This window comes from Talpa europaea (assembly GCF_964194135.1).
Source record: "Talpa europaea genome assembly, chromosome: 15".
Taxonomy (NCBI): domain Eukaryota; kingdom Metazoa; phylum Chordata; class Mammalia; order Eulipotyphla; family Talpidae; genus Talpa; species Talpa europaea.
Window position 1 is genome coordinate 24,214,860 of NC_140083.1, and position 12,128 is coordinate 24,226,987.

General features: G+C 35.6%; 1 protein-coding gene across 1 annotated transcript in view; it reads left to right on the plus strand.

Annotated features, from left to right (window-relative positions):
* SLC6A15 (solute carrier family 6 member 15) overlaps window positions 1-11,444 on the plus strand; it is a gene marked incomplete at both ends in the record, with an annotated part of 31,321 nt that extends 19,877 nt beyond the window's left edge. Inside the window, 2 exons of the mRNA XM_084254962.1 lie at window positions 9,767-9,929; window positions 11,073-11,444. Of these exons, the coding sequence (XP_084111088.1) occupies window positions 9,767-9,929; window positions 11,073-11,444 (535 nt within the window). The remainder of the gene's footprint in view (window positions 1-9,766; window positions 9,930-11,072) is intronic.
* Between the last annotated feature and the right edge of the window lie 684 nt (window positions 11,445-12,128).

The window sequence follows — 12,128 nt, forward strand, 5'->3', positions numbered from 1 at the left end:
AATCTTGAAGACACAGAAATAAAAAGAACCAAAACAGAGAAGGAAAGAGAAGTACGAAGGAAAAAGAACGAAGAAAGACTTCGGGAACTATCTGACTCCATGAGGAAAGGAAATATAAGAGTTATAGGAATACCAGAAGGAGAGGAGAGAGATGTAGGAACAGAGAAAATATTCAAAGAGATAATTGAAGAGAACTTCCCAAATGTGAAGAAGGAGCTGAAAATTGATATACAAGAAGCAAGAAGAACACCAAACTTCCACGACGAAAGGAAAAATACAGCAAGACACATAATAGTAAAGCTCCCAAGAATCCAGGACAAGGAAAAAATAATGAAGCTGGCAAGAGGGAAGAAACAGATAACATTCAAAGGAAAACCAATCAGGCTGACATCAGACTTCTCCGAAGAAACACTACGGGCAAGGAGAGAGTGGAGGGACATAGTCAACAGACTCCAAGAAAACAGATGCCAACCAAGAATACTCTATCCCGCAAAGCTCTCCTTCCTCTTTGAAGAAAGAATATGGACCTTCCCAGACAAACAGAAACTCCGGAATTTCATTGCAACTAAACCCCCACTCCAAAAAATACTACAAGGAGTCCTAAAGCCAGAACCTCAGAGCGATGAATAACAATGAAAGAAGGCCAAAAAAAAAAAAAGTTATTAAAAGAATAAATAAATAAAATCAAAGGAAAGACAAACACAATGGCAAATACAGATGTTAACATATCAATATTAACTCTAAATGTAAATGGACTAAACTCTTCAATAAAAAGACACAGAGTTGCAGCCTGGATTAAGAAACAAAACCCAACCTTTTGCTGTCTCCAGGAAACACATTTAGCTACAAAAGATAAAAATAGGCTCAAAGTTAAAGGATGGAAAACAATCCTACAAGCAAATGGACCAAAAAAGAAAGCAGGAACAGCTATACTTATATCAGATAAAACAGATTTCAAACTCAAAAAGATAAAAAGAGACCCCAATGGTCACTACATTATGATCAAGGGGACAATACTTCAAGAAGAAATAACACTCATTAACATATACTCACCAAACGAAGGAGCACCAAAATATATCAGACAACTGTTGTCCTCTCTGAAAACAGACATCAGAGAAAACACATACGTAGTGGGAGACTTCAACACACCACTATCAACAATGGATAGATCAACAAGACAAAAAATAAGTAAAGAAACCAAAGCTCTAAATAAAGACCTAGAGCAATTGGGCTTAACAGACATCTATAGAACACTAAACCCCAAAAAAACGGAGTACACATTTTTCTCAAGCGCACACGGATCATTCTCCAGGATCGATCACATACTGGGGCACAAGACAAACATCAACAGATACACCAAGATTGAAATCATATCAACCATCTTTTCTGACCATGAAGGCATCAAACTAGAAATAAACCATAAAAAGAAGGCAAGGAACTTTCCTACCTCATGGAGATTAAAAACCACACTACTGGAAGACCATTGGACTAATGAGGAGATCAAAGAAGAAATTAAAAAATTTTTTGAATTGAACGACAAGGAGGACACCAATATCCTAAATGTATGGGATGCAGCAAAAGCAGTAATAAGAGGAAAATATATAGCAATAGAAGCTCACATCAAGAAACAAGAAAGAACGCAAAGAAACAACCTAATCTCGAAGCTCAAAGATCTAGAAAAAGAACAACAAGAAAACCCCAAAACCAGTAGAAGAAAAGAAATAATAAAAACCAAAGCAGAAATAAATGAAATTGAAACTAAAAAAAACAATCCAAAAGATCAATGAAACCAAGAGCTGGTTCTTTGAAAAAATCAATAAAATAGACAAACCCCTAGCCAGGCTCACAAAGGAAAAAAGGGAGAAAGCACAAATAAACAGGATCATCAATGAAAGAGGAGAAATCACAACGGACACAGCAGAAATCAAAAGAATAATCAGTAACTACTATGAACAGTTATATGGAAACAAGTTTAACAATCTAGAGGAGATGGACAAATTCCTACAACTCTACAATCACCCAAAGCTAGATAAAGAAGAAATAGAACACCTAAACAGACCAATTACAATTAGCGAAATTGAAATGGTAATCAAAAACCTCCCCAAAAACAAAAGCCCAGGACCTGATGGATTTACAAATGAATTCTACCAAACATTCAGAGACGAATTAGTGCCTATCCTTCACAAACTCTTCCAAAAAATTGAGAAGGAAGGGACAATACCAAACACGTTCTATGAAGCCAACATTACACTAATACCAAAACCGAACAAGGACAACACAAAAAAGGAAAACTACAGGCCAATCTCCCTAATGAACACTGATGCAAAAATCCTCAATAAAATTTTAGCTATCAGAATCCAACAATGTATCCATAAGATAATTCACCACGACCAAGTTGGATTCATTCCAGGGGCACAAGGATGGTTTAACATCCGAAAATCAATCAACGTTATCCAACACATCAACAAAAAGAAATATAAAAACCATATGATAATATCAATAGATGCTGAGAAAGCTTTCGACAAAGTGCAACACCCATTCATGATAAAAGCCCTTGAAGTTCTTGGGATACAAGGAACATACCTCAACATCATAAAGGCCATCTATGACAAGCCAACAGCCAGTATCATTCTCAATGGTGAAAAGCTGAAAGCAATTCCATTAAGATCTGGAACAAGACAAGGATGTCCACTCTCACCATTGCTTTTCAATATAATACTGGAAGTCCTAGCCAGGGCAATAAGACAAGAGAAAGACATCCAAGGAATCCAAATAGGAAAAGAAGAAGTCAAACTATCACTATTTGCAGACGATATGATATTATACATAGAGAACCCCAAAAACTCCACAGAAAAGCTAATTCAACTCATCAATCAGTTCAGTAAAGTGGCAGGATACAAAATCAACACGCAAAAGTCAGTAGCCTTCCTATACACAAACAATAAATCTGAAGAAGAAGAAATCAAAAAGACCATCCCTTTTGTTATTGAAACAAAAAAAATCAAATATTTGGGAATAAATCTAACAAAAGAGGTAAAGGACCTATACAAAGAAAACTATAAAACACTGTTAAAAGAAATAGAAGAAGACACAAAGAAATGGAGAGACATCCCCTGCTCATGGATTGGAAGAATAAACATTATTAAAATGGCCATCCTTCCAAAAGCAATATACAGATTCAATGCTATTCCAATCAAAATTTCAATGTCATTCTTCAAAGAAATAGAACAATTATTGATGAAATTCATATGGAATCACAAAAAACCCCGAATAGCCAAAGCTCTCCTGAAAAAAAAAGAAGGGAATGGAGGCATCAGACTCCCAGACTTCAAACTATACTACAAAGCCATAATCATCAAAACTGCATGGTATTGGAACAAGAACAGACATACAGACCAATGGAATCGAATAGAAAATCCAGAAATAAACCCACAGATTTATGGTCAACTAATCTTTGACAAAGGAGCAAAGACTATGCATTGGAGCAAAGAAAGTTTGTTCAATAAATGGTGCTGGGAAAACTGGGTCGCTACATGCAAAAGAATGAAGCTTGACCACCACCTCACACCATACACAAAAATCAACTCAAAATGGATTAAAGAACTAGACATAAGACCTGAAACCATAAAATATATAGAAGGAAATATAGGCGAAACACTACGTGATTTGCACATCAAAGACATCTTTACAGACACATCACCCAAAGCAGTGATAGTGAAGGCAAAGATAAACAGCTGGGACTATATCAAATTAAAGAGCTTTTGCACAGCAAAAGAGACAATAACAAAAACAAAGAGAAACCCCACCAACTGGGAGAACATTTTTGCACCCAACACTAATGATAAAGGACTGATCACAAAAATCTGCAAAGAGCTGATGAGACTCAACAACAACAAAGAAAATAATCCAGTCAAAAAATGGGCAGAAGAGCTTAAAAGAAACTTCTCTGAAGAGGAAATGCAAATGGCCAACAGGCATATGAAAAAATGTTCAACATCACTTGTCATCAGGGAAATGCAAATCAAAACTACCATGAGATACCATCTTACACCAGTGAGAATGGCACATATTAAAAAAACTAGCAACAACAAATGTTGGCGAGGGTGTGGAGAAAAAGGAACTCTTCTGCACTGTTGGTGGGAGTGCAAACTGGTCCAACCACTGTGGAAAGCTGTGTGGAGATTTCTGGACCTACTAAACATAGAGCTTCCATATGACCCAGCAATTCCACTCCTAGGTATTTACCCAAAGGACACAGAAACATCAATTCCAAAGAACACCTGCACCCCTATGTTTATAGCAGCACTGTTTACAATAGCTAAGCTTTGGAAACAACCCAAATGCCCAAAAATAGATGACTGGATCAAGAAGATGTGGTACATATATACCATGGAATATTACTCAGCATTCAAAAAAGATAAACACATGCAATTTGCTGCAACATGGATGGCGCTGGAAGGGATCATGCTCAGCGAAATAAGCCAAAAAGAAAAAGAAAAATACCGGATGGTCTCACTCATAGCAGGAATCTAGAAAACTTAAATAATGGACCAGGAAAATGAATAACTATAAGAAAGTGAAAATCAAAATCAACAAAAAACTATGAACCAGAGACACTTTTAGGGGGGCGGGGGCGGGAGGGGAGGGATTGGGGTCAGAATGGGGGGCTGCAATTGTATGGGGAATATAACAATAAAATTTATAAAAACAAACAAAAAAAAAAAACAAAAAGAATAAGATAACTAGGACTGTAAAAAAAAAAAAAAAAAAAAAAGTCATTGTCTCTAATTAACACATATGGACTAATGCAGTAAGATCATCAAACTTACCAGAGCTCTGTGTAAAGTAGGAATTAATATATTGAATAAGAATCAGAGTCATCTTAAACAACATAAAGTATGTTATTCCTATTGAATGAGCTTGCGACAAAGCCTGGAAAATGTTTTTACTGATAGCTAAAGCTCCAAGAGTGGAAGAATGTTATATCTTAGAACACTATTTAACAGTAGCAGTAATAGCTGTCTGACATGCATAAATCTTAACCTCATAAAAATCTCTATAGTAGTATCACCCATGTCAAAGATAAAATTGGCCCTTAGAAAACCATTATATGTTAGCCCTGATCCAACACTTCATTTAACTTCGACTTTTATTTCAAAGCCAAATTTCTCCCCAAGCTACCAAGCTATCCCCAAATCTGAACCTGAACCATATTGTTATTTGATGTTATTGGATTTATCTGTAAGTCAATACAATTATAGTTTATGTTTCCATTTAGATAGTTTGTTGTTGCAATAGGTATATTAGATAATGTCTCTTTTTACTAACCACTTTTCATAAATACCAATTATAACAATGGGATTAAATAAAATCACTAATAATAGATGCTTCTATCAAATGCCTATTGTATATTGGATAGTATGCTTGGCATTCATCATTTATAAGCTTAATGGTAATCCTCCAAGGTCGGTTTTATAAAATTTTTGAAAATGCCAAAAATGAAGCTCAGTGAGACTAGGTTGTACATTAAACGATGACCGATCTATGATTTGAAACTAAGTCTTTTGGCCTCCAAGGCAGACCAAAAGCAAAAGCAAGTATAGAACTTTCATGTCTATGATGGCCTCATTTATTTACTTTCCCTGCCCTTACAATTCTGTAGCAGCTTTAGAGTCTTGCTGTTCACCTTCAACAACTTCCTTAGTCTATTTCTTCCCTGTGTCCTCTATCATTTTTTTTTTTTTAGATTTATTTATTTATACAAGCACTGGGTACAGTTGGAAGCGCAGGAGGGTGAGAGGATTCACCAGAGCCAGAGCGGGGAACAGAACAGGCAGACTGAGGAATACACTGCTGAGGGGAGCAGCCGGCGTGGCAGGAGAGGTCTGCGCGCCATGTGGGACCCTCACCTGGTGGCCGGGGATCGAACCAGTGCTGCAGAGGCTGCGGGCAGCTTCGCAGCCCAGCCCGCAACCACTATGCCACCGGGGAGGCCCCCTCTATCATTTTTAATTTACATTTCCAGAGAAAGGATTGAGAGGAAGAAGGCACTCAAAACTTGAACAGCAATTCAAATGCAAAAAAAAAAAAATTACTGGAACATAGAAGTTTAGGGATTAGAAAGAAATATGAATGAAAGAGAGGAGCAGGATTCTGTAAAGGTAAATGTAATGAGACTCTCCAAGTCTTTTAAAAAGAGATAGAAAGATCACTGAGAAGTTATCCATATTATTATCTCTTGGGAATTTGTTCCTATATTTTGGCTATTACAAGCAATGCTGATATTTATATGGAATAGCAATGGGAATTGGAATTATGGGAATGCAAGTGTCCCTTTAAATTAGTGTTTTGTGTTCTTTGATTAGATATTTAGGAGTGGGATTGCTGGGTGGTAGGGGAGACCCATTTTTCAAATCTTTTGAGGATTCTCCATACTGTTTTTCATACGGGCTGAACCAGTCTACATTCTACCAACAGTATTAAAATTTTCCTTTTCTCTATATCCTTGCCAGAATTTGTTGTTTCTGGTCTTTTTGATAAGGGCCATTCTCACAGCAGGGAGGTCATTTCTTATTGTGGTTTTGATTTGCATTTCCCTAGTGATAAGTGATGGTGAACATTTTTCCATGTGCCTGTTAGTCATCTGTATGTACTCCTTGGAGAAGTGTCTATTTAGTTCTTCTACCAATTTTTTGATTGGGTTACTGTTTTTCTTTTGTTGAGTTGTATGAGCTTTTTTATAGATCTTTGATATGGGCCCATTGTCAGATGTATGGTGTGCAAATATTTTCTCCCATTTAGTAGGGTATTTTTTTGTTTGTTTGTTTTGTTTTAGTGATGATTTCTTTTGCTGTGCAGAAGCTCTTCAGTTTGATGTAGTCCAACTTATTTATATTCTCTTTTACCTTCCTTGCCGTTGGGGATGAACTCTTAAAGATACCACTAAAGCTTATGTCATGAAGTCTTTTAGAGCTATGTTTTCTTCTGTGTATTTTATGGTTTGAGGTTTTACCCCCAAGTCTTTTAGCTATTTTGAATTGATGTTTGTATAGTCATTAGAGGCAACATGGATGAAGATGAGAGGGATTATGCTAAATGAAATAAGTCAGAAGGAGAAAGAAGAATGGTGTCACTTACAAGTAGTATAAAGAGAAATTAATCAAAGGAATAGATAAGGCCAAACTTACAAACTAACCCTGGAAAATTAATTATAGAACTAAGGAATCCAGAGAAGGGAGGGGGAAGAGAACAGGGTGAGAGCAAGTTTTGGAGGAAACAAAATGGAGTAAAGAGTTGGGTCACAGGTGCTTTGGTAGTGGGTGCTTTATGGGTAATAATACTTCAAGGGTGGGGGTTTCCTGTACTCCCAAAATACAAACAATGATGTAAACCAGTATTACCTCATTACAATTTTTTTTTCACAAAGAGAGAGAAAATAACTACTGGAATATTAGAACCAAATGCCCACGAACACTGGCAAGAAGATATTACCTTGAACCCTCGAAAATGAGATGGCAGGAACAAACCACCCACAGTCACGCAACCTGTGTGGTATCATGTCTGTGTGCGAGCAGGCAGAGCACATGCGGTTGGGCTGCTGACAGCTCCCTAACTCCCTAATCATCCCCAGATCCTTCCAGTAAAGAGCAACAGACCAATCTAAGTGACCTAAGACAGGAGAAATTTTGTATGATCCTTGCCTTCATTTAAAGCAATGTAGAGGGAAGAAGATACAGTAAGATCACCAGTGCTGGTCACACCTGATCTCTACAAATAATCGAAACTAACAAAGCAAATTTCCCTTCTAAGATAAAGCTCTAAACTGCAGAGAAAATGATGGGATCAAAATCTGATTTGAGCAAGTGAGAGACAGTATGAGCAATGGAAAAAGAAAGTCCAGATAAAGGAGAAGAGTAGAGAAGGCAAAACAGAAATTATAAGGTCAATCTTTGATTATTTTGCAAAAGAAAGAAAAGTGCCCATCATTCCCCCTGAAAATGAAAGAAAATTTATTTAAATGCAGTCAAATCTTAAGTTGCTTTGTTAAAACATAGGAGGAAAAAATGGAATAATATCCTTGCAGACAACAAAAACACACAAGCAAAATAAATGAAAAATTAACAATATTTCAAAGTGAATTTAAATAAATTTTCAAAAATAATAGAAGCCAAATAAGAACAAGTATTAATTATTTTAATAGAGAAAAGGGAAATTTCTTTTTTTTTTTTTTTTTTTGGTGGGACCCTTGCCTGGGGCCGGGGAACAAACAGGTGCTGCAGAGGCTGCGGGCACTCTCACGGGCCAGCACTCAACCGCTGTGCAACCAGGGGAGGCCCAGAAAAGGGAAATTTGAAAACTGAGCTATTGAACCCAGAAAATAATAGCAAATTAAGGAAAATGAAATGAATGAATAAACTTAAGAAATGAAGAACAAATTAAAAGGAACAAAAAAGTAGTGGGCACAATGGCTAATTTAATTTAAAAAAAATAGAAGAAAGGAGAAACTTTTTTTTTAATCAAGAATAAATAATGAAGGACTTAAGAAAAGGAATAAAAAAGGAAGTTAAGCAAAGGTATCATGTACAACAGGCTGGACCATGAAAGTAGTAGTCAGAACAAATTCTAAAATCCATAATTCTAGAAACTTACCTCAAGGAAATTAAAATTGAAAGGACACACAATATATTCAGAAAAAAGACCGGGACATAGGCCAAATATTACTTCAAGAGAGAGAGAGAAAAAAAAAAAGTGTGGGGGTGTGGGCATTGGGCATCGAGGAAAAACAATACAAAACAAAATTATAAGAGAAAAATATGATAGTATTATAAACTTTTTGAAACAGTATTAAAAGTTAGACAATTTACAGTATTCCGGGAGGAAAACAAGCTACAGATTTAAATCAAGCCAAACAGAAATTCAAATATAGGAACTATAAACAAACAAACTTGAAATTTAGGGGATATGTTTATTCTGATCCCTCTTTGAAGAATCAACTAGAGACCTAGCTTTAGACAAGCAGAAAAATCACAAAGACCAGTACAAGAATGGGTGGGCAGTAAATATCGCTAAACATTAAGGGAGCTAGACTAGTATGTAATGGGTATGTGCACTGACTGTTAACATCGGAGCGCTGAAAAGCTTGGATTTTCTCATGAAAATAATACCTGAATAAATGAACATAAAACAAGTAGAAGTCTGATTATTAGTAGGTATCCATACCAAGTGACAGAAAACAAAAGGATCAAACTACCTGTGAAGGGACACTGTGAGGAAGCAACCAGTCAAGCCCAGATGATGGGAAACTATGAAACAGGAGCTCCTAACCTTTGCAACAGAAAATCAGAAGTGGCAAAAAAAGAGATGTAGTCAGAACCCAGAGATGAAAAATGGACTTGAGGGACATCAGTTGCAGTGTTTTTATCTACTTTTGATTCAGACTGTAAAAAGAAGTGAATTTTCAAAGATGGAAATGTCATTGGGTATTGGATGAAATTAATTAAGTTTGAAAGTATTATATTCATAGAGTAGAAAGACATCAGGAGGAAACATTTCAGTAATTGTCTTAAGAGGGCTGTTGACTAAATGAAAATTACCGTACTTGGTCCTATTCTAGAAACATTTATAAATCATTGTCCCATATGACTTTTATTCAGTATAAAATGTCATAGTGTATCATTACTAAACCCCTGTCAAATGGGTATCTAATGTACATTTTTAAGGTATAATATTATCTAGAGGAATAATTTAACCTTTTCTTTTTATTTAGGTTTATGGAAGACCTAAAAGATATGTTGGGCTTTGCTCCCAACAAGTATTACTACTATATGTGGAAATATATTTCTCCTCTAATACTCTTATCACTGCTAATAGCTAGTATTGTGAATATGGGATTAAGTCCTCCCGGCTATAATGCATGGATTGAAGATAAGGTAAATATAAATTAAGGAAGTTAGATAAATATATACATAAAATGACATTTTAGAGGTTTATTTCTTTTGCTTTCTTCACAGTATATTTTGCAGTTTAATGATGGATGTTGTTTTTCTGTGAGGATTTTGAAATTTATATTTTATATGTACCTATATATAGTGTGTGTGTGTGTAAATTTTTAATGCATGATAAGAATGAATTTTATTATTAAAGTAACTTTATTCATGTCATGGTAACTTTATTCATGACTTTAAGGTAATTTTATTCATGTTATTACAGATAAATCAATAGTTATTGAGTCTGAAAATATATCAAACCTGAATAAATCAAAATTTAGGACTCCTATGTAAATATTATTAAATTCTATTCCAAGAATTATGTAATAATGAAAATATGATTAGCCACATAGACATAATTTAAAATAAGTAAATATTGAAGTAAAGTTTTGTTGTAACTTTTATATTAGCAGTGACTAATTTGTTCTCAAATTGTCACACAATGCTATATGTTAGCTGTGATAAAATTAGTGTTTATTTTTCAGAGGTATTACTGACCTTTAATCTGTGGCTAATAATACTAAATAATAACAACTAAAGTCAATACTGGAAACACTAGGACATAAACAAGCATGTTATCCCTTCCCAAAACTCTTGGGGCCAGATGTTCAACATTTTCAGATTTTAGAAAGATAATGTGACATATGTAACAGTTATCTATTGCTTCATAACAAACTACCCTGAAACTTAAGGACCTAAAGCAATGCTGATTTATTATTTCTTAGGGTTCAGTGGATCAACTGTGCAATTCTTCTTGTGGTCTGGCCTGAGCTAATTTATGCCTCATGCAATTGATTGAATTTGGGGAGCTAATCTCTCTCTCTCTCTGACTTTTTATTCTTATCTTCTTCCAAGAATTATGGAATCAATGTAGTAAGCTAATGAAACAGACATTACAAGGTTTTGAAGGACGAGCCTTCGACATTGCTTAATGTCATTCTACATCAATCTATTTGTCACAGCCAGTTACAGGAACAGCTTAGATTTTTTGCTTATGAACCCAAGACAAATAATACTTATTTTCATGTGCTTGCAGAGTAAGATAGATGGCTTAAAGTATTTTGGTGGTTTTCTTTTTTAAAACAGGCATCCGAAGAATTTCTGAGCTATCCAACATGGGGAATGGTGGTCTGTATCTCTCTGATAGTCCTAGCAGTGCTACCAGTTCCAGTAGTCTTTATCATCCGACGCTGCAACCTCATAGATGATAGTTCTGGTAACCTAGCATCTGTGACTTACAAGAGAGGAAGGGTCCTAAAAGAACCTGTGAACTTAGAGGGAGATGATGCCAGCCTCATTCATGGGAAGATATCAAGCGAGATGTCATCTCCAAATTTTGGTAAAAATATTTACCGAAAACAGAGTGGATCACCGAGTCTGGATACTGCTCCCAATGGACGGTATGGGATAGGGTACCTGATGGCAGATATGCCTGATATGCCAGAATCTGACTTGTAGCTGGGAGAAAAAAAATCAATGGGTTTATTTGGCTCATTTTTATCAATGAACATTGGCTCTACTAAGAGAAGCATTAGGCTTCACTTAATCAGAGGATGATCTCAGGTGTGCCATGGCTGTGATCTCTAATCCTAACAGTATATGTAAATTCAACTAGAGCATTCCTTTGGATTCTTTGGTTTACATTTGCACAGAAGGAGTTTCGGACAAAGCTTACAATAACTGAGGTCCATTTTTGTCTAAATTTTTAAAACTACTTTTGGTGTTTTTTCAAGTATTTCTATCTCTAAAGAAAAAAAAAAGGTATTACCTCAGTTTCTAATAATTTCTGGATATAGTATTGGCATTACAAAAATGGTATACTTTAAAATTTATAAGTTTGCCTTCAGGGTAATAGTGAACAATTCTGTCAGCTGGTGCTTCTCAGCACATTTCCATAAATGCATTGTGTAGATAAACTGTACTTATTTTGGTAGCATTGATACCTTCTTAGGCAACTAGTTGAAGAAAACTGCAAAATATTTTCTTATGTAATAGCTGTATAGAGCAATAGTATCAAAGAATAAGGAGGCACTAACGCTGGGATGAAAGGTGACTGGGGATCATGTGTGTGATGGCTGTTTATTTTGTGTAAAATATATGTATGAAAATGATCTAAGAATGAGTCACTCAGCACTCTCAAGA